Genomic DNA, 19,035 nt, shown 5'->3' with positions numbered 1-19,035 from the left:
TTTGATTTTGCAGTAGACACTTTTTTTTTTCAGTTTACCTATTGGTTTTGTGGTGGAGCCCAGTGCAGATGTAAAGGCTATCGAGGATGGATTCGTCATTACAAAACTATTTGCAGTTGACAAGTCTGCAGAAGATGTGACAGCAAATTTCACAGCTGGTAAAAAAAAGGCACACACACACACACACACACACAAAAAAAAAAAAAAAAAAAAAAAGCAGCATATTTTTTCAACTGCTGCTTTTCTGGTATAAATGCAATTTATCTGTGCTGTTAACAAAGGTTTTCTTTTGTTGTCAGTATAATGAGGCTTGGATTTTCCATATGATACAAGAATTTTATTAATTTCTATTATTATTTAATAAGTTCTAGCCTTATTTTTATCTTTTTCATGTTGCTCCTCAATTTAGAATAATTAAGGCAGTTTACCATTCTTTTATGTTGTAATTAACTAAAGACTGATTTGTAGACATTCTATGTTTATCCAACTAACGTAGGATCGATATAGCACAGAATCAACACTTTGCATAGGATTGACACCATGTAGCTTACCTACTGATTAAATATTATGTGAAAATGGAAAGATTTGAAGCACTTAACTTCTAAATTTATTCATAACTAGGTCAGTAATAACTATTGACCTCAAGAGAGAGAGAGTGAGCTTAGTCATGCTGAGAGCGAGGCTTTGTTATAAAATGAAGAGGAAGATTTCTTCCTATTTTCTCCTTTTCAAACTGAGTATTTTTCAGTTATGTGTTTAGCTGATTTGTCAGCAAAAGTACAGGGCATTGATTTCAATTGCAAATTTGCATGTGGGCTGAATGTACAATCTGAAAGCAGCTTTTGGACCTGAATGTATTTTTTTAACAAAGTAAAAATTGTTTTTAACAGAATTTTTTAAACTAAATTTTTTAATTTGACTTATTGAACATTTCTCAAAAAATACATAACCATTATTAATGATAATAATACAAAGGGAAAAGTCTAAATTTATAATATTTATATCCTGTTTAAAATCTGAAAAGATGCAAGAAATATCTGTTGTGTACGTTTTTAATTCATTCAAAAGTGACATTCAAAAGCTATGCAGAGTGTCAAACATAGGTATTGATGTAAGGTAGATCTAATAAAAATCACAAATAAACATGATTTATAAGCTACACATTATTTTTTCTCTATATATGAACTGCACAGCTATGCAGCTGGCTAACCAACTAGTGATTGACTCAAGAAAAGTTATACATCAGAAAGATCAACTGTATAGAAAAAAATGGAAATATCAGAATAGTGAAGCACCACCAAATGTGGACTATTCAACTAAATATGCTGATCATACCGAAGAAGGAAGTTCCCCCATCTTATCTTAGTTACAGCCATGCAAGCACTCAGTGACAAAGCTCCAACACAATCATTTTGTCTCTTTTCCATGTATCAGAAGTCATGTGCATAAGCTCAGTCTGTTCCTCTATGCCACAAAACATTTAAGCACCATCTTTATAACAAATACATAATTTAAATATGTTTGTGAGCCATTTAAAATTGCAATGGGAGGTATATGTAACCTGAGGGCGGCTAGTTTGAGACCACTGATATAGAATATCTCTGGCAGCTGGCTTTGGAGTTTCAGGTAGCAGATTATTAACGAGGAGGGGGGTGATGTTATTAAAATTTAGTAAGAAAAATCTCTGTTGTTGTTCAGTTCTTAGATCAGACTTGAGAGCTATCAATGACGCTTTAAACTGTGTGATCTTGAAAAAAGGTGTTTGGATTCTGAGTAACAGCTGTAGCTCTATTTACTATGTTTCTAAATAGTGGAGACTTGGTGATCATACTACTGTGAACATTGTTCGAAAATTGAAAACTTTGCATGTAGACATCTATGTAAAGGAAATGCCTGATAGGTTATTTAAGGAAGGTAGCCTTAAGGATACACTGAATCTTTGAGCCCTTTCTTTTCCAGAACTGTCTAGGTTCAGGCTTGAGATCAGTTCATTTTGAAGAGCTGTTTTTGATCGTAATAGGTTTTTTTTTTTTTTTTTTTTTTTTTTTTTTTCAAATTTTCTGGTGCCGTGTTATTTGAGGCTAGCAGGAGAGAGACCTAAACTGCACCAGTTAGATTCCTCAGCATCCATCTATGTCAAGAGTAACTCATGACCCAAGTGCAGCTTTTCACAGGCCATTTCTTCTTATATCCTTTTAAGTGTCCACTGCCATAAAGACCAACCAGAAATTGATTCTGTAGTGTCTCAGAATCCTCTGCTACTTCAGTTCTTTGGGACATTTTCATTAATATTCATTCAGTCTTTCAGTCATGATAATAATGGAGGGCATAATGGTAAGTTGTTGATTTTATCATGAAAAGTTTTATATAAGTGGTTTAATACAGATTTATAAGTATTTTTAGGAGAAATACTGAAGAGTAAAATTCATATTAACTAGCAATTAATAATTAGGATTGTATAAAATTAATATAAATTAGAAGTTGATCATATAAAAATTTTGCTCAGTATTAGGTATTATTTCTTGCATTCAGAGCTAGCTGTATTTAATGGAATATAAATAAAATTGTTTACTCTTACACTGGAATTTTCAAGACTATTAAATAATCAAAATAAATGCATAATGAGGTTTATATTTAGCTTTATAATCTTTATAATAAATTTTTAGGTTTCATTTACAATGAAGTATAAAATGATACATATTAAATACACAAGATATTTGAGAAAAATTGTGGCAGTGTTACATGGTATATTCAGGAGGTTAGAAGAAACAAAATGTTACTTTGTATAATAGGTATGCTGTACCTTGAATGTACTTTTGATCTGGTGAAGGGATACAGCCTCTAATGCAGAATAAGGAGAATATATATACAGATGTACAGTGGAAATGAATGCCTGTGAATGTTGATGATAGTGACTGTGGGGAAAAACTGCGCAAATACGAGAAAATGGAAGCAAATGAGTAAAAGGTATTCAAGAAATGTTTTCATTTGACTGTTGTGATTAGGTGCAAAACTACTGCAAGTAGTAAGCAAACAGAAGAATTTCAGCAGGTGTAAAGTTGATGAAAGATGTACACATATTAGATAATCAATCATGGTACATTCTTTTTTAATGTGTACAATATTAATGCAATATGTATTATCATTCAATGGTGTAACTGAGTACTCAGATCGCTAATGTTGATGTAAGCAGTGTTGTGTTCTTGGATGATGGACTATCTAATTTGTTTAAAGATGCCTAGCATTATCTCACTATCGTTCATGGCTAACTTAATGCATGGAAGAACATCTCAGTAGTATTCAAAGGATTCTAGTGCTAGTTCAAGGGCTAGTCATTTCATATGTCCTCATAAGAAAAGTGAGTGGTTTTTCAAGTCTAATGATGCCCTAATGGAGAAGACACAATTAAGTGGAAGTCATGGGTATCCCTTTTTTCTACCAGAAGTTGTGATGTCATAAGATATTCATAAACAGAGTAGAAGTAGTGAACTGAAATCATCCTAGTTATTTTTTTTTTATTTAAACCTCAAGAGTATACCAAATAAAGTTGTCACATTTTTTATGAGGTTTTACATATATCATTTCATGTTAGCATACTAAATGTTTGAATAATGTAGTTATTTTAATTGTGCTTAGGATGTCTACATTTTTTGTTTTGATAATATATTTCTGTTTTTCTAATGTTTGGCAATTTCCCAAATTTTCTCGCAGCGAAAAAGTATAAATTAACAGGAAAAATTGTTGGAGAATCCATTGTTTTTAAAAGTGGCAAAGGTTGGAGTGGCTTTCTTGAAGTCCATTTAATTGAATTAAGTATACAGAACTTCAAAGGAAATGGGTTAATTATGTGTGGGTAAGTAATATAATTTTTTTTAAATTTTTAGTAGAGAGAGCGAGAGAGGTTGTATAAATTTCTCACTTAAATTCAGAATGTGCTGTGTTATCAAAATCGTTTATTATAAAAATGTAGTTATTTTGTATTTATTATTTTATTTTTTAACATTTTCATTTATTATTTTATCTTTCACGCTGTGTATTAAATTGTTTTTAATGATTTTAACAAACAATGTTCCATGCCAGGGCCAGATTACTAATTAGGCACAGTAGGCACGTGCCTAGGGCCTACGAAGGCCAAAGGTCTTAGGGCTTTGAAAAAAAATATATTGAAATAAAAATACCCCAAAAACTTATAAACATTTTTATATTATTATATAGTGAAGGTCAAAATAATATATGTAAATACAAATACACAAAAAATACGAATACAAAACGTTTGGTTTACTAAGTAGATCCTAAAATAACTCCTTTTTTCGGGATTTTGACACAGCGAATTCGTGTATTATATCTTCAAAATTAATGCCGCGAGCGACATCACTTTCAATACACAGAAGGCCCAGTGACGAAGTTCTCTCTTGACCCATAGTTGAACGCATAAAATTTTTAATAAGCTTCAACTTGGAGAATGATCTTTCTCCTTCTGCATTCGAATCCAATATCGAAAGGTATATGCGCAATGCAATATTAACATTTGGGAAACTTGACACAAGTTTATCCTTTATTTGTAATTTGATGAGATCCGTTATAGAGGTGGTTTTGGGGTACAAATTTGAAAAAATAAAATACTCATCAACAAAGTTTTCTTCTAAGTCAGACGGATACATTTTTACCAGAGCTTGAGCCTTAACCTTGATAATGTCCTCGGTCAGTGTATTATCCGTAAGAAAACTAAATGTGTCATAAAGGCTGGTATACGCAGTGCGTCTCTTTGTCATTTCAGCGCAAAGCACATCCAGAACAATAAAAAAAACATTAATCTTAAAGGAATCTTTGGCACTGCGAGAGGGAGTCTCATCTGGCCCTTCATCGAACTGTCGTTTTCTCTTACGAACTCTAGTTTCGGATTCTTTAAATTCTGAATCTGGTGCAAGGGCTTTTGCCTTAAGATAATAGCTATTATACATGTCCTCAGTTCTGCAGTGAGATAAATATTGAATTAAACTGTCGTAAAGTCGCACCATCGTGTTAAACTCGATGCCAGGTTCTTGAAGAGATTTATTTACAATATCGACGTGTTTTAGTAGATCTTCCCAAATAACTGTGAGTAATACCATCTCCAAAGTATTCATTAATTAATGGATTAAGGTTTGTGCCTCAATCACTGTTGTAGGTTTCATACCTTCACTAGTTGAAATATTTGTAAGAATACCACGTATATCATCATAATGGGCACATAATGTTTTTACAGCCTCATAACGTGCTGACCATCTGGTCTCTGAAAGTCTTTTTACAGAAATTTTACTTCCCAAAGACCTTAGTTTAGACTATCTTTGAGGGGACGCTGCAAAGAAATTGTAGAGCGATTGCAAAATTTCAAAAAATTTTACAGCTTCTAAGCAGCTTTCTGCCGCCGCTGTGCCAACTAGATTAAGACTATGAGCTCCACATGGTACCCAAGTGGCTGCACTGTTGATTTCCCTAAATCTAGTTTGTACTCCCGAATACACTCCGCTCATATTAGCCGCATTGTCATAAGACTGACATCTGCAAAATTTTGGGTCTATTCCCTGATTTTCTAAAACTGAAATTAGAGTGTCAAAAAGATACTTGGCATCATGTTTTTCTATTTTAACAAACATCAAAAATCTTTCATATATATCTCCAGTTTTTGAGACATATCTAATAACTATGGAGAGTTGATCCGTATGGCTAACGTCAGGTGTAGAATCCACAGTGATTCCATAATACTTGGCTTCTTTGATTTCTGTAACTATTTTTTCCAATACTTTTGACCCCAGTAAAATTATTAGTTCTTCATACGTTTTGGAGGATAAATATGATACTTTTCCGCGGCCTGGATTATCGTATCTTCTTACATGTTCTTCTAGAAACGGATCAAATTTGGCTAAGAGATCGATACACCCAAGAAAATTGCCATTACTAGGATCACCATGTATTTCATTATCGCCTCTAAACGCTAGTCCCCTTTCGGCCAAAAACTTAATTACTTCCACTACTCTTCTTAAAACCGTTGTCCAATATGTGCTTTCTTTTTCCTTGACAATATCAAACGTCTCATCAATTTTTCTAGTTTGTTGGTAGTTCACTAAAGCAGAAATAGATGCAAAATGTTCTTTTGACACTTCATGACTTGAAATTCTCGAATGTGCGTTTTTCCAGTCATTAAAGCCTGTAAGGAATTAGTTACACAGGTTTGGATTTCCAGGTAGGTCCGATTTGAACAAAATACATTTATAACAAAAAAACTTGCCAGTAGATTCGGAAAATATCAACCAGTCCCTTTTTATAATATCATTGTTGTTCAGTTTTCTGAAAAAATAATCTTGTGATGGACATCTCATTATTTCGCCAAATTTAGTGGCGTATAACTTAAAATTTATATCCAATTTCTGCACAGGGTGATTACGAGAGAAGTAATCGATAAGATCTGCGCTTATGGTTGTCCACCGTGCTGGATCAGAACTGAAAATACTTGAGGCTGATGTTGTTGGTAGTGATTCAGGCACCACCTGCTTGGAAGCGTCGTTAAAATTTCGTAAACCCCCGTCAGCCTCGTCTTCTGTGACATTCTCAGTTTTATTGGTTGAACATTCTTGCGAGTCCCAACAAGCCTCAGCTTCTTTAGGTCTAACCTCGATCGAGGAAATATCTACCGCATCTGCATTATCTTCTGTCTCCTTAGAAATGTTAACATATTTCAATAAAGAACCTTTAATTTTACTAAGCGACTCACTCACTTTCTCTTTCTTTTTGCGTTTTTCATGTCCACTTTGGTGTTTTCTTTTATATCCATCAGACATTTTTCGCTAAAAAAAAATATTTAAAAAAAGCTTTTATAAATTGCGCTTAAAAGTTTAAAATAATTTTTTAACTTTCTGATATACCATAATAAAAGCGATGGGCACGCACAAACTAAAATTTAAACTTGTTTTCTCCTTCTTCTCGTCACCTTTAAATATACATTTTAGTTTGCGCCCGTCGCTTTTATTATGCTATCAGAAAGCTAAAAAGTTATTTTAAATTTGTTAAGTAATGCATTTTAAACTTGTAAAAACGAAACCCGGATTTACGAGTATGGATTAAAATTAAGCTATTCCAAAGGTGATTTGGACTGTACTATTTCTACGACTACTACTGGAGATTTTTTACAATAGTATGGCCAAACCACCCCATAGTAGGCCTACTCAAAGTTCCTTGCATTGTGCTGCATTCTACGGTGGACTATTATACTAATAAGAAGTGATAAAATGAAAATTCTATTATTTATAATGGAATGAAGCAATATTCCAGAATCAAAAACTAGGTTGAAATAAGTAGAGTATAAAAACAACTTTCCTTTACTTACCTTACTTATAATAAATTTAACTTCCAGTTTTTAAACTAAAGATTGACTTATGGTTGAGCGTGATTAAATACAAGCACAGGCATACACGCTCTATCGTAGTGTTTACATATTAACTTATTACACAACTGAGCTACTAAAACAAAAGACCTTAGCAGCAGGGAAAACCTCTCGATCGCGCGCAAGCGTTTGGTAGTGGGCATGGAAACGTGGCCAACTGTGTTAAACGCATGTGCCCGTCCGAGAGGTTTTCCCGGCGGCTAATGTCTTGTCATGTTCATGTACTAAAACCCTGGAATTCTGCATGGAATTTGGTAGATATAAAAGTTGCATTGTTGCAGATAAACTCAATTCTGGAATTATGGCTATTGAAAATGGCTCTATGAAAAATAAAAACATTAAAATCCCAAAATAAAATAATGTTATTTTACCGCATCATCACATTTTCGGATTTATATCTACAACAAAATTATTACTTAATATTAGCGGTCAATTTCAGTTAAAAAATGTTTATTATTTCGGGGCCTACGCTGCTGGAGTGCCTAGGGCCTACGACACCCTTAATCCGGCCCTGTTCCATGCTCATTATTAAACATCATCTGTTAGTAAATGTGCTGTATATGGTATTACGTAGATATTTTTTGACTCTATAGAATTTATGAGTAATGGCTCCAATAAAGAAAACCTTCCATAAATCAGCAAAATCTGCTGTCTTTAGTTCGTTAATTTAACTGTAACTTTCATTTTCTAAGAGTTTTTAAAAATATGTATGTATGGAGCATTTTTTATTGAAAAGATGGAGATACAATGAAGAATGGAGTTGATATCACTACTTCCTTTACTTGAAACCTGCATGCAGATGTATAAGTTAAATTTTATTTTAGAATTTTTCTCATAATGATTCATTTTCAGTCTCAGTTTATAAAGGGATATTCCAATGAAAAAGGCACCATGCATACAAATTAAACATTTCTTAAGTACTCTTAAAATATGAAAGTTATAATTAAAGTATTGAACTAAACACCAGCAAGTTTTTGATTGTGGAAGACTTTTAAGAAATTTTAATTCATCAGGCGAAGTAATTTTTTGTATTGTTTGGAGTATGCTCCTTTAAACTGCTTCACATTTTAAATAAAACACTTTAATGAACTATATATGTTATATTACAAAGTAAGTATAAATTAAGTAACTTCTTCATATTTTGAACCCATGGCAATGCTGTCTCAAAGCAAAACCTTTTGCTCATACAGTTGAGGTCTGCTATAATGTCCTCTATGGGAGATCTCAGCATACTCCCCACAGATGGCTGTTCAGAACATCAAATTACCTTTTACATGAAATTATTACTTACCATTATTCTTAGTAAACACATAATTTCTAGACTAAGTTCATGCTTAAAATATAACATAGGGATGTAAACGATGAATTACCCAAAATAAATAGCATAACTTATTAATAACATTAAAACTTTAAGTATTGAAAATGAATGTTGATGAATACCAGGTTAAAGTTTTTACAATACTTAACTTTCTAGTGGTAAATACATGCAGTTTATGAATAGGTTTTTTGAATTAATCATCATCAGTTTTTAATTTTACAAGCTGGACTCTGTGATCATTACCTAGATAAATTTCCATGATACATTCTAGTTTTCATTTTAAGCATTGTGTGTTATCTTTCTTAATCTTACTAGGTCATTTATTTTGACATTTGGTGTATCATGATTCTACTTTGTGCGTACTTACGTAAGTTAAGTCAAATAGTTCGTAGACCATTTCTTCCAAAAGGACTGAAATATTTGTTGAAATAGTTTCCATTGATTATGAAATGTTAGTTTCTTATTGCACGTATTTAGTTAGAGCCTTTAACAATGTTCCTATCAAAAAATGACCATGTATAATCACAGAAACATCATCTGGATCTTTTGAAATAGCTACTAATGGTCTTGAGTTCAGACATGCTTCAATTTCTGTTAGATAACTAGCAAATTCTTCAGAAGTTGAAACTTGAGAACCAGTTACTCTTCCCATATGATATTTCATAGCCTTTACCATGGCTTTTCACAGTCCACTAAAGTGTGCTGCAGAAGGCGGATTGAAATTCCTCTTAATTTCTTCCTGTGTTGAGTATTGGTCAGAATGATATGCTTTCAATTGTCTGTTGGCACTTATAAAATTAGTGCCATAATTACTATACATTTCCTCTGGTCTTCCCTGTCTAGTGATGAATCGTTTAAACCTGCTATGAAGGAATCTGTCACTACGTCTCCAACTTGTTCTAAATCCACTACCTTGGTACAAAAATACAAACATAGATCTTCACTGCTCGAACACCACACCATTTCTTTGGTTTAACTTAAAAAAGACCAGAAAAATCCACTCTACATTTCTTCCATGATTCACTTTGGATGCTGGAAGATCATCCAATGCTTGATATGACAGCTGATTTCTGTGTTGGCAGCATGTTACATATTTCCAAATGATCTTCCAAATAGCTGCTCGTGCATTAATAATCCAGTACCTCTGTTTGATTTCTGAATGGAACAGTTCCTTCGTGAAAGTATTTATAATGGTAATGCTATATTAATTAGTTTTGTAATGCAGTGGAATTTAGGCAGAATGACCGGATATTTTACATTTTGTGTATTTCTTAATCTTCCTCCCACTGTTAGAATACCCTCACTGTACGGTGCAACATATTGAATTTTCTGTGAAGACTCAATGGTTTTCCCTTTTTCAAATGACCGATTTCTTCACTAAATTCTTGCATCTTGTTCCTTAAATCCATTGGCTTGATTCCTTGTAACAAACAAGTTTCATATATTCCATCTATAAACCTCAAATTATTTAATTGAATTCTCTTCTGTAACTTCCAACTTATTAGAATGTGTAATTCCTAAAGATTCTAAATTCAACAACATCAGCATATTGGTGCCTACAAAAAAAGGTACTCTTCTATTAATGGGACAGGATTAAAAAATGTATGTATGAATGCATGTGTGTATGTATGTGCATGTATGGGCATGTGTATACATACACATACATATATACATGTGTATATTAACACCATACATCCATACACACATGCATATACATTTCTGAATCCAATTCCGATAACACAAGAGTACCCCGCCCCCCCAAAAAAAAATATGTTGATACTACATTTGCCCAATTTTTATCCTCAGAATTATTTTGTATTCCCTGCAGTGTAAAGCCAGAAACAGTTTGCATGTTGTTTAGTGCTTTGGTTATTTTTACTGCTTTTGACTCTTTAATGGCTTTCCAAAAATGATCTGTTCCTATTAAGATGTGAATACCTTCATACGAGTCATTGCATGCCTCAGCAAAATTTAAATCCTTTTGCTTGAAAATATTTTGAATATTTGTACTGGAGTTTGCAATGGGTGTGGCAGCAATCATTTCAGTAACTAATGTTTTTATCTAAGTATATTTCTTAGCATTGTTCCTATACACAGTAAGTTTTATTTATGGCTTTTGTGGACTTAAAAGTGTAAACTGACAATTTTTTCCTTTGAATAGTTTTAGGTCTAAGGGCATCTGCCAAAGATTTTGTAATCCAAGATTTCTTACTGCCATTATGCATTAACACCCAGTATAGTTTAAAGTTTCCTTTTGAGCAAGCCAGGACAGTACAATTTTGCAATAAAGCACTGCCATTTGACCCCCAATGAGATAAGCTGCATTGAGTCACTGCAGTTGAATTCCCTTCTTCAGCTTCAGCTGATTTATTAATATTTCCTCATAGCAAAGAGTGGTGAGCTAAACTGTTGCGATTCTTACATGGCGCGTGTTTAGTTTTACAGAACCATAATAAATGGAATTTTGAGAAACAGGGAAAATATCGATTGTCTTTTTGTAATCTACATTTCCTTTCTGCAACTTTTTCAAATTCGCAAACTTCATGTTGTTTCCTGTTACAATATATGCAGTTTCTTTTAACATTTGTAGTATAACTCTGAATTGACATATTCTGATTAGTGTTAAGCTTTTTATTTAAAATTTTTATGGAATTACATTTATATTCATTACCAAAATTATGATAATTTTCAGCTTTGCTCTTAAATAAATATGTTCTTTCCCTAGAACATACTAGAAGCGTAAATAAATCCTTTTAGTTCGGATCACTAGCTGGATATATTCTATTGAATTCTAAAAGAAGTTCTTTCAGAATTCTTTTCAACAAAATGGGAATCAATAGAGTGCTGAAACATTTTTTTCAACTCTTATTGACTTTAAACTTCTAATATGAGTATCAGCTTTATAAAACAACTTTCTCAGTACAGCTAAACCATTTGTACTTCTAATAACAGGAATGTTAGGTAACTCATTCAAATGGATTTATAAAACAGTAATCATGTTTCCAAATGTACCTTTTAATATTTCCGAAGCATCATCTATAAAATATTATATTAACTGTCAAGAATTTCAAGATATCCTGGTTCAAAAAACGCTAATTCAAATCACACATAATATCAAGGTAAATGAACACTACGAATCAGATTTCTAAACTACCAAGTTTATTCCAAGGAGGTTAGAATAGAAGGAGGGAGGGTTCGCAGTTTCCTCCACTATCGGGAAATGAAACTCCACGGAACAAGCGGCGTCCATGTTTGTTACTTCAAAACATTGCAATACGGTAGTGAAATGTACGTGTTTGTAAGCTGTTCTATGCATGAATTTTCCAGTAAAAATATGTTAAATTTATAATGAAATGCTTCGCTATTGTTAGTTTTTTGTTTTAAAGTTATAAAGGTGATATCTGTAATTTACTAAGTACAGAAAATCATTAAGAAATATTTTGAAATCTAAATGCATGTGCATAACATTAAAGCCTTTACAAATTATGTTTCTGCATAATTTCAAGAATTTGTTTAGGTTTTATTAGCAACTTCTCTGGTATACTTTTCAATTGTTTCTTTAAGAAGTGATATTTCTGATTTATTCGCAATATTATTATAATTTATTAAAGAATCATTTTTACCTGAAATTAATAGCAGATAATTATCTAAAAAAATGGTAACATGTTGCTTTTTTTTTTTTTTTAATGAAAGTTTTAAATAGATTCTTTTCACAATCAACAACCTTATATCAACAAGAAAATAAATCTTAATAAAATAAAACAGATTTATGTGAATTCAATGATTTCAGTTTATGCACGTTTCATATTTATGAATCTCAAAGAAATTACCTTGAATTAAACTGAATTACAGAAATATACCTATATAAATTTTTGGATATATCTTTTCACATGTTCAATTGTGTAAATATTTTACTTACGTTTATCGCTATACTGCCCAGAAATTTGTAAGCTTATGCAAAAACATTTTAACAACAGAACAGTTTATCTTGATCAAATGCACAAATTATATTCGTAACAGTTCACAAAACTTAAGAATGAATAATAATTAATACATAAGGAAAAGCGTTGCTTTATTTAACACCTTTACAATTCATAAAAATAGTAACAATTGATTTCTTACTTTTCATGAAAATTATAAAACGAATTATCTAAGCGTTCAAATTATACAGCAAGCATATAATCCTAGCATATATCATTGTATGTTAAGGAACGAAGATACCAGCTGTAAGCAAAAGCATTAAAATGTATTGTATTTAACATGTTTCGATTATTATTAAGTCTTTTTTGTCACATCTGGAAAGAAAACAACATGACATTGTGACATTTTTTTAACATATTTATGAAATTACATAAAAAAAAGAAAATACTTACGAGTGAACAGTAATCCCAGGAATATTTTTCGAAAATCTATTTGTGCATCCATATGCAATATAAGCAGACATGCTTCAAAAAGAAAAGGAAAAAAAAAAAAAAAAAAATGTTACAATTACAGACTTCCTTGCACAAGTCACAGTGATAACAGTAACATGGCCGTCAAGCTTCACCGTTTGAGTTGAACCTTCCCTCCTTCTATTCTAACCTCCTTGGTTTATTCACGTCTAACACACATTCAACTGGCTCTGCCAGATCCAAGAACAAGAAGTATAACATCATGAAAGATTTACGCCCTCTTTGGCGATTAAAATATATTTCCACGTAAAATTTCTTACACACTGGGCCCGGCTGAACTGTAGTTCAGAACAATCAAGATTATCAGTGACATGAACATTTTCAAGAATCATTATGCATTTCAATACAAATTCAAGTTTTTGTAATCAAGAAATGTAACATAAATATCAAGAGCATGTAAAACTTACCATATGTTTCAAGAATATCAAGTAAATTTTCAAGAAAATTTCATCAAGAATTATTGTTATAACATTCCTGTTCAAGCATCAGGATTTAAATCAAGAATTTATACAACTTAAGATAATATTAAACAAATGACATTTCAAAATCGAGATTATCATAATTCAACTAAAATACTAGAATTATTACAAGAAACCTGTATTTTTTTTTTTCAGAATTAAATTAAAATTTTAAATACATTTCTACAACCTTAAAATTTTCTAATATATACATTTCTTTAAATATTAAGTATACAGTACTTTAAATAGCAATTAAATAAAATAGATATAACATTAGTAGCATTAAGATTACAATTTCAGTAAGGAAATATACTGTCACACAATATTAATACTCTTATAGCACTCTAAATTTAGAAAGAGGTAATGGTGCTATGACTTGTCGCATCGGTTGTGAGTTATAACGCTGACACAGTACACAGTTTCTTATAACAAGTTTCACACTTTGTCTGGATCTAATAATCCAGTATTTTTCACGGAGGAACATGAGAGTACTAGCTACACCTATATGAAGAACTCATTCATGTGCATCACGTACCAAAAGATCTGTAAAATGAGTTTTTAAAGGAATAATTATAGTATGCTTTTTCATAAAAACTTAAAGTTGATTTTTGTAGTCTTCCTCCTACTAACAAAATTCTTTCCTCATTTAGAAAAGGATTTAGTTCATAAATGTTTGAGTGTTTTGAAATTAACTGTCCGGAATTTAAACTATTAATTTCATCAGAAAAATGTTCATATTGAACTTCTTTTATCAAATATAATTCTGCGGCAAAGAGTTATTCTGTTATCAAGGGTCCTGTCCTTGTCAGTTTTATTTTTCAGATTGTGAATAAACCTAAATATCAATGCAGTCACTTTAATAGCTCTAATTAATTTACTATAATTTTCAAGATTCAACGGAAAATTAGATTTTTCTGCAATAGACGGCAGTATTGTGGTATTATTTATACACCTTTTCCGCTTCAATTCAGCATCAGGAAACTCCGTTGTCACGATAAATTTACTAGGCCAAGCACTCACTGATTCAACTAACCAGTCTGGCCCAGACTGCCATAATCTTGAAGACAACAAATATTCGGCTGAACATCCTCGAGATAAAATGTTCGCTGGATTGGACTTCCCATTACAATGTCTCCAGTTATTTGGGCAAGTTAATGATTGTATTTCAGATACTTGATTTTTTACAAACATTTTCCATTGTTCAGGTGCACTATGAATCCAGTGAACCACTATCATACTGTCAGTCCACAGATAAATATTTTCTTCATGAATTGAAAACAGCTCTTTTAAATTTTTAGCAAGTCTTGCCGATGTTAATGCTCCTAGCAACTCTAACCTTGGAAGTGTGAGTTTTTGTTTTATTGGCACAATTCTAGATTTTGCCATAATGAATGCTACCTGTCCTTCTTCAACTGACCTAAAATATGCAACTGAACCATACGCTTTAATAGATGCATCACAAAATAAATGAAGTTCGATATCTTTATTTTGATTTAATTTGCCAGGGAAATATTCTCGAGAAATTTCAAATTTTTTTAACTTTTCAATTTCACCGCTCCACTCGGACCACAACTGCTTACATTCAGTTGGAACTTCGTCGTCAAATTCTAAACCCAACTGCCAAAGGTTTTGCATTATCAATTTTGCACGTAATACAAATGGCGCCAAGAAACCTACTGGATCGAAAATAGGAGCAGTCACCTTTAATATATTTCTTTTTGTGGTTTTTCTACAACTATTTAATGTTTCGCACAAGTTGTCTATGTTCAACGAAATTACATCTTTACTCGTACACCAGTTAAGCCCTAATACTTTTAAAGAACTATTTAGTTCATTTTCTGATTTAATTATTCCACAATCATCCCAAAGTTTCTTTAGTTTCTCGGAATTTGTATTAAACTGACGCAAATTCATTCCGGCATCTTTAAGCATGCAATAGGCCCCAGTACTTAACTTAAAAGCCTGTTCCACAGAATCTGCACCATAGAAGACATCATCTACGTAGATCGAACAATTCAACATCTCAAAAATATCTGGATTTTTTAACTCTATTTTCTTTATATGCTTTTTTATAGTGTACGCCAGAATGAAGGGGCTACATGACACACCGAAAGGAATGCGAGTCATTCTATAATGTTTCAAATTATAATTATTATCAAAGTATAAAAACCTTAATACATCTCTATCAATTTCAGAGATTCCAATCTGGAGAAAGGCCTTTTCAATGTCTGCTGAGAATGCATGTTTGTATTGTCTGAACCGCAATATCAAGTCCAAAACAGAAGGATTCAAATTTGGGCCAGGCATCAAACAATTGTTCAGAGATACCCCATTACACTTCGAAGATGCGTCAAACACGATACGGACTTTAGTTTTTGATACATTTATTCTTACAACTGGAGAATGTGCCATGTAATACATTTTACTTCTATCACAACTTTCAATTTCGCACTCTTTAATTATTTCAATTTTTAACTGCTCATTTATTATGCTATCATAATTCGCTCTAAGCCATTCATCACTTTTTAGTTTATTAACCAAAGATACTAGACGTCGCTTGGCATTTTCTGAATTATTACTTAAGTTTTCATGATGTGATTTCCATTACATATCTGCCATTAGTAAAATGCAATTCTTTTTCAAATTTCTCAATGACTGATTTTTCGTCAGGATTCTCGTTCTCCTCTAAACCCAAGTGGTCCAAAGTCCAAAACCTTTGCAAACAGTCATTAACTGAATTATTATCTTCCTTCAAGTAATGAGAAGCACCAGTTGTAAAAATACAGGCACTAGACTGATCACCTTCTAAAGATCCAACTAAGGACCAACCAAATATAGAAGACACCGCAAATAATTTATTAGTTACTCTTTTCTTTTCGCCTGTTTGCACTTCCCAACATGAATCAGATCCTAACAATATTTTTATTTCAGCTGCTTCACCATTATCGGCTAATTTTAGATTTTCTGATTTTAATATTTCTAAAATGTTTTTGGAGGGAATTTTCATGATCGCTCTAGAAATTTTATCTGTAACAAGAGCTTCAAGAGTTATTGATTCATTAGGGAAATGCATACTTTTCAAGGTAATCTGAACAACATTATATTCTATTAGTCTACCTTGGCTATACCCAAATAAATAAATATATAACCTTTCTTTCCTTAAAGTTCTTAATTTTAGTTCTTTAGCCAAATCAGATCTAATAAATGACCTCTGTGATCCACCACCAACTAAGATTTTTACTATTTGGCTTCTAGTATTATCTGTATCTGAAGCGTAAACAGTGCAAGTTTGTAAATATACACCTTTATCAGCAGTTTCAGAAACAGTCTGAGAGTTAAACGACAGGATGCAACTACTTTCTGCTTAGAATCTGATACTGTAACTTTCGGTTTAACATCTGAAACTGCTTCCACTTCAGGAAGAATATTTTTACAAAATAGCTTATTATGATTTAAACCATTACACAACTCACAAGGTTGAAGTTTCATTTTACATCTGGAAGATACATGGCCTCTCTTAAAACATCTGTAACAACATCCATGGCATTTTAATATCGCTCTTTTTTGCTCATTTGTTTTCTCATATTTTCCTACATCATGTGTATTTTGATTACAATAGAAACAATACGGCTTAGTCACTGTGGCTAACGCTGAAGCAGTAGAAACGCTTGCCCCTTTTAAGTAATTATTTTTATTCTGCTTAACACCGTAATTTGTGTCTCTTTTCTTTGAGTTTATTATTAAATTAGAAGCTTCCCGACTCTCAACTTCCAATCTAATGAATTCGAGAAGTTCTGTTAGGCTATATTGCAGTTTAGAGTTTCTTTTTCTATTAAACTCCAGATTCATATCGTCTGGTAAAAGCTTTAAAATAACAGGTCCTAAAAGGGTTCCGTAAGCTTCCCACACAATACCCAATGAATTTAAGCTTCTTATATTGATTTTACAGGAATCGTATAGTGTTCTTAGTGCTTTCACATTGGACGAACTTCTAACCGGTTCAAGATTCAAGAGTTTATTCATGTGCGAAGATATTACCAAATCTGTTCGTCCAAATCTTTCTTTAATTAAACTTATAGAAGCGTCATAATTTTCATTAGATAGTGCAAACCCGGATATTGCACTTAAAGCAGATCCTGCGAGTAAGGGTTTAAGATAGGTAAACTTCTCGACCTTTGTTAACTCATTATTATTACCAATAGCATTTTCAAAGGAATTATAAAATTCCAAAAATAAACTGGGATCACCATAATATTTAGGAATTGAAATTCTAGGTAACCGAATGTTAGTTTTGTTTTTGACCTTTACGGCAGCAGTATGGTTACCAGGCGATTCACTTTCAATGCTCACTATCTGAGAATTTAAATTAAGCTTCTTTTTAGACCTAAAATACATAAACTCATTTTTCCATCATACTCTAACACAGTATTACATTCTTTCTCAATTTCAGACTCATCCCCTTTAAAACAATCCAATATTTTTTCATTAATTTCTTTCAACGCAGACTGTTTAGAAGTAAGTAAAAACACATTTTCTTGTAGCATATTCTTATCCCAAATGTCGTTTTTAATTTCAGGTTCTAGTACATTTATTATTTTAGAAATAGCTTGTCTCATGACTTTTCTAGTAGATTTCAATTTAATAATATCGTCTGCCATAATAACAACAAAAGTAATTTTATTCTTTTACCTGGTGCAGGCTTCAAATGGTTAATTCCTAATTTAGTAACTCACTTTCCTGGTGAAGCACATTCACAAGTATTCTGAACGTTAATCCTGCCACGTTCAGTGCAAAGGAATAAATTTTCACTAACACGAAAAACACCGCATTCTAAATCAAAATAATTGTTCGTGCGCAACTGTTGGGCGCCAAAAAGGCTTTAGTGTAGAATTGGGTGCTCCTTCGATTGGCGACATTTTTTTTTTAAATTTTGGAGATGAAACCTCACTTCTGTTTACCACCATAGTTTTAACTTTATTTTAGCTATCCGATTTTATTTAAATGAAAATAGATTGATGTGTACATACACATATTTAAGGCAGTGCGCAATGCCTATTTTGTGCAATTCTAGGATGATTTTTTAAGTAAAAACAGATCGATGTGTACATGGACACAGATCTTATGCAATTCTTCGACTTCTTATTTTGGTTTTGTGTAATGGCCATCTTGAAATTGTGACTTCCTGGTTCCGATCTTGGCGTCAAGAAAGAATCGCCAATAAACAAGGGGCACCCAATTCTAAACTTTTACTGCCAAAAATATTTAAATATTATATTAACTGTCAAGAATTTCAAGATATCCTGGTTCAAAAAACGCTAATTCAAATCACACATAATATCAAGGTAAATGAACACTACGAATCAGATTTATAAACTACCAAGTTTATTT

General features: G+C 32.2%; 1 protein-coding gene across 2 annotated transcripts in view; it reads left to right on the top strand.

Moving 5' to 3' along the window:
* LOC118190066 (uncharacterized) overlaps positions 1-19,035 on the top strand; it is a 258,700-nt gene that overhangs the window by 144,269 nt on the left and 95,396 nt on the right. For both annotated transcript variants that reach the window (XM_085818915.1, XM_085818916.1), the window contains 2 exons: positions 34-158; positions 3,712-3,853. In XM_085818915.1, coding sequence (XP_085675041.1) covers positions 34-158; positions 3,712-3,853 — 267 coding nt within the window. The remainder of the gene's footprint in view (positions 1-33; positions 159-3,711; positions 3,854-19,035) is intronic.

This window comes from Stegodyphus dumicola, chromosome 6 (assembly GCF_044657685.1).
Source record: "Stegodyphus dumicola isolate Sdum_Otavi_A_Nest chromosome 6, ASM4465768v1".
NCBI lineage: Eukaryota > Metazoa > Arthropoda > Arachnida > Araneae > Eresidae > Stegodyphus > Stegodyphus dumicola.
The sequence above is the reverse complement of the archived record's forward strand: the minus strand, read 5'-3'. Positions and strand labels throughout refer to the sequence as shown.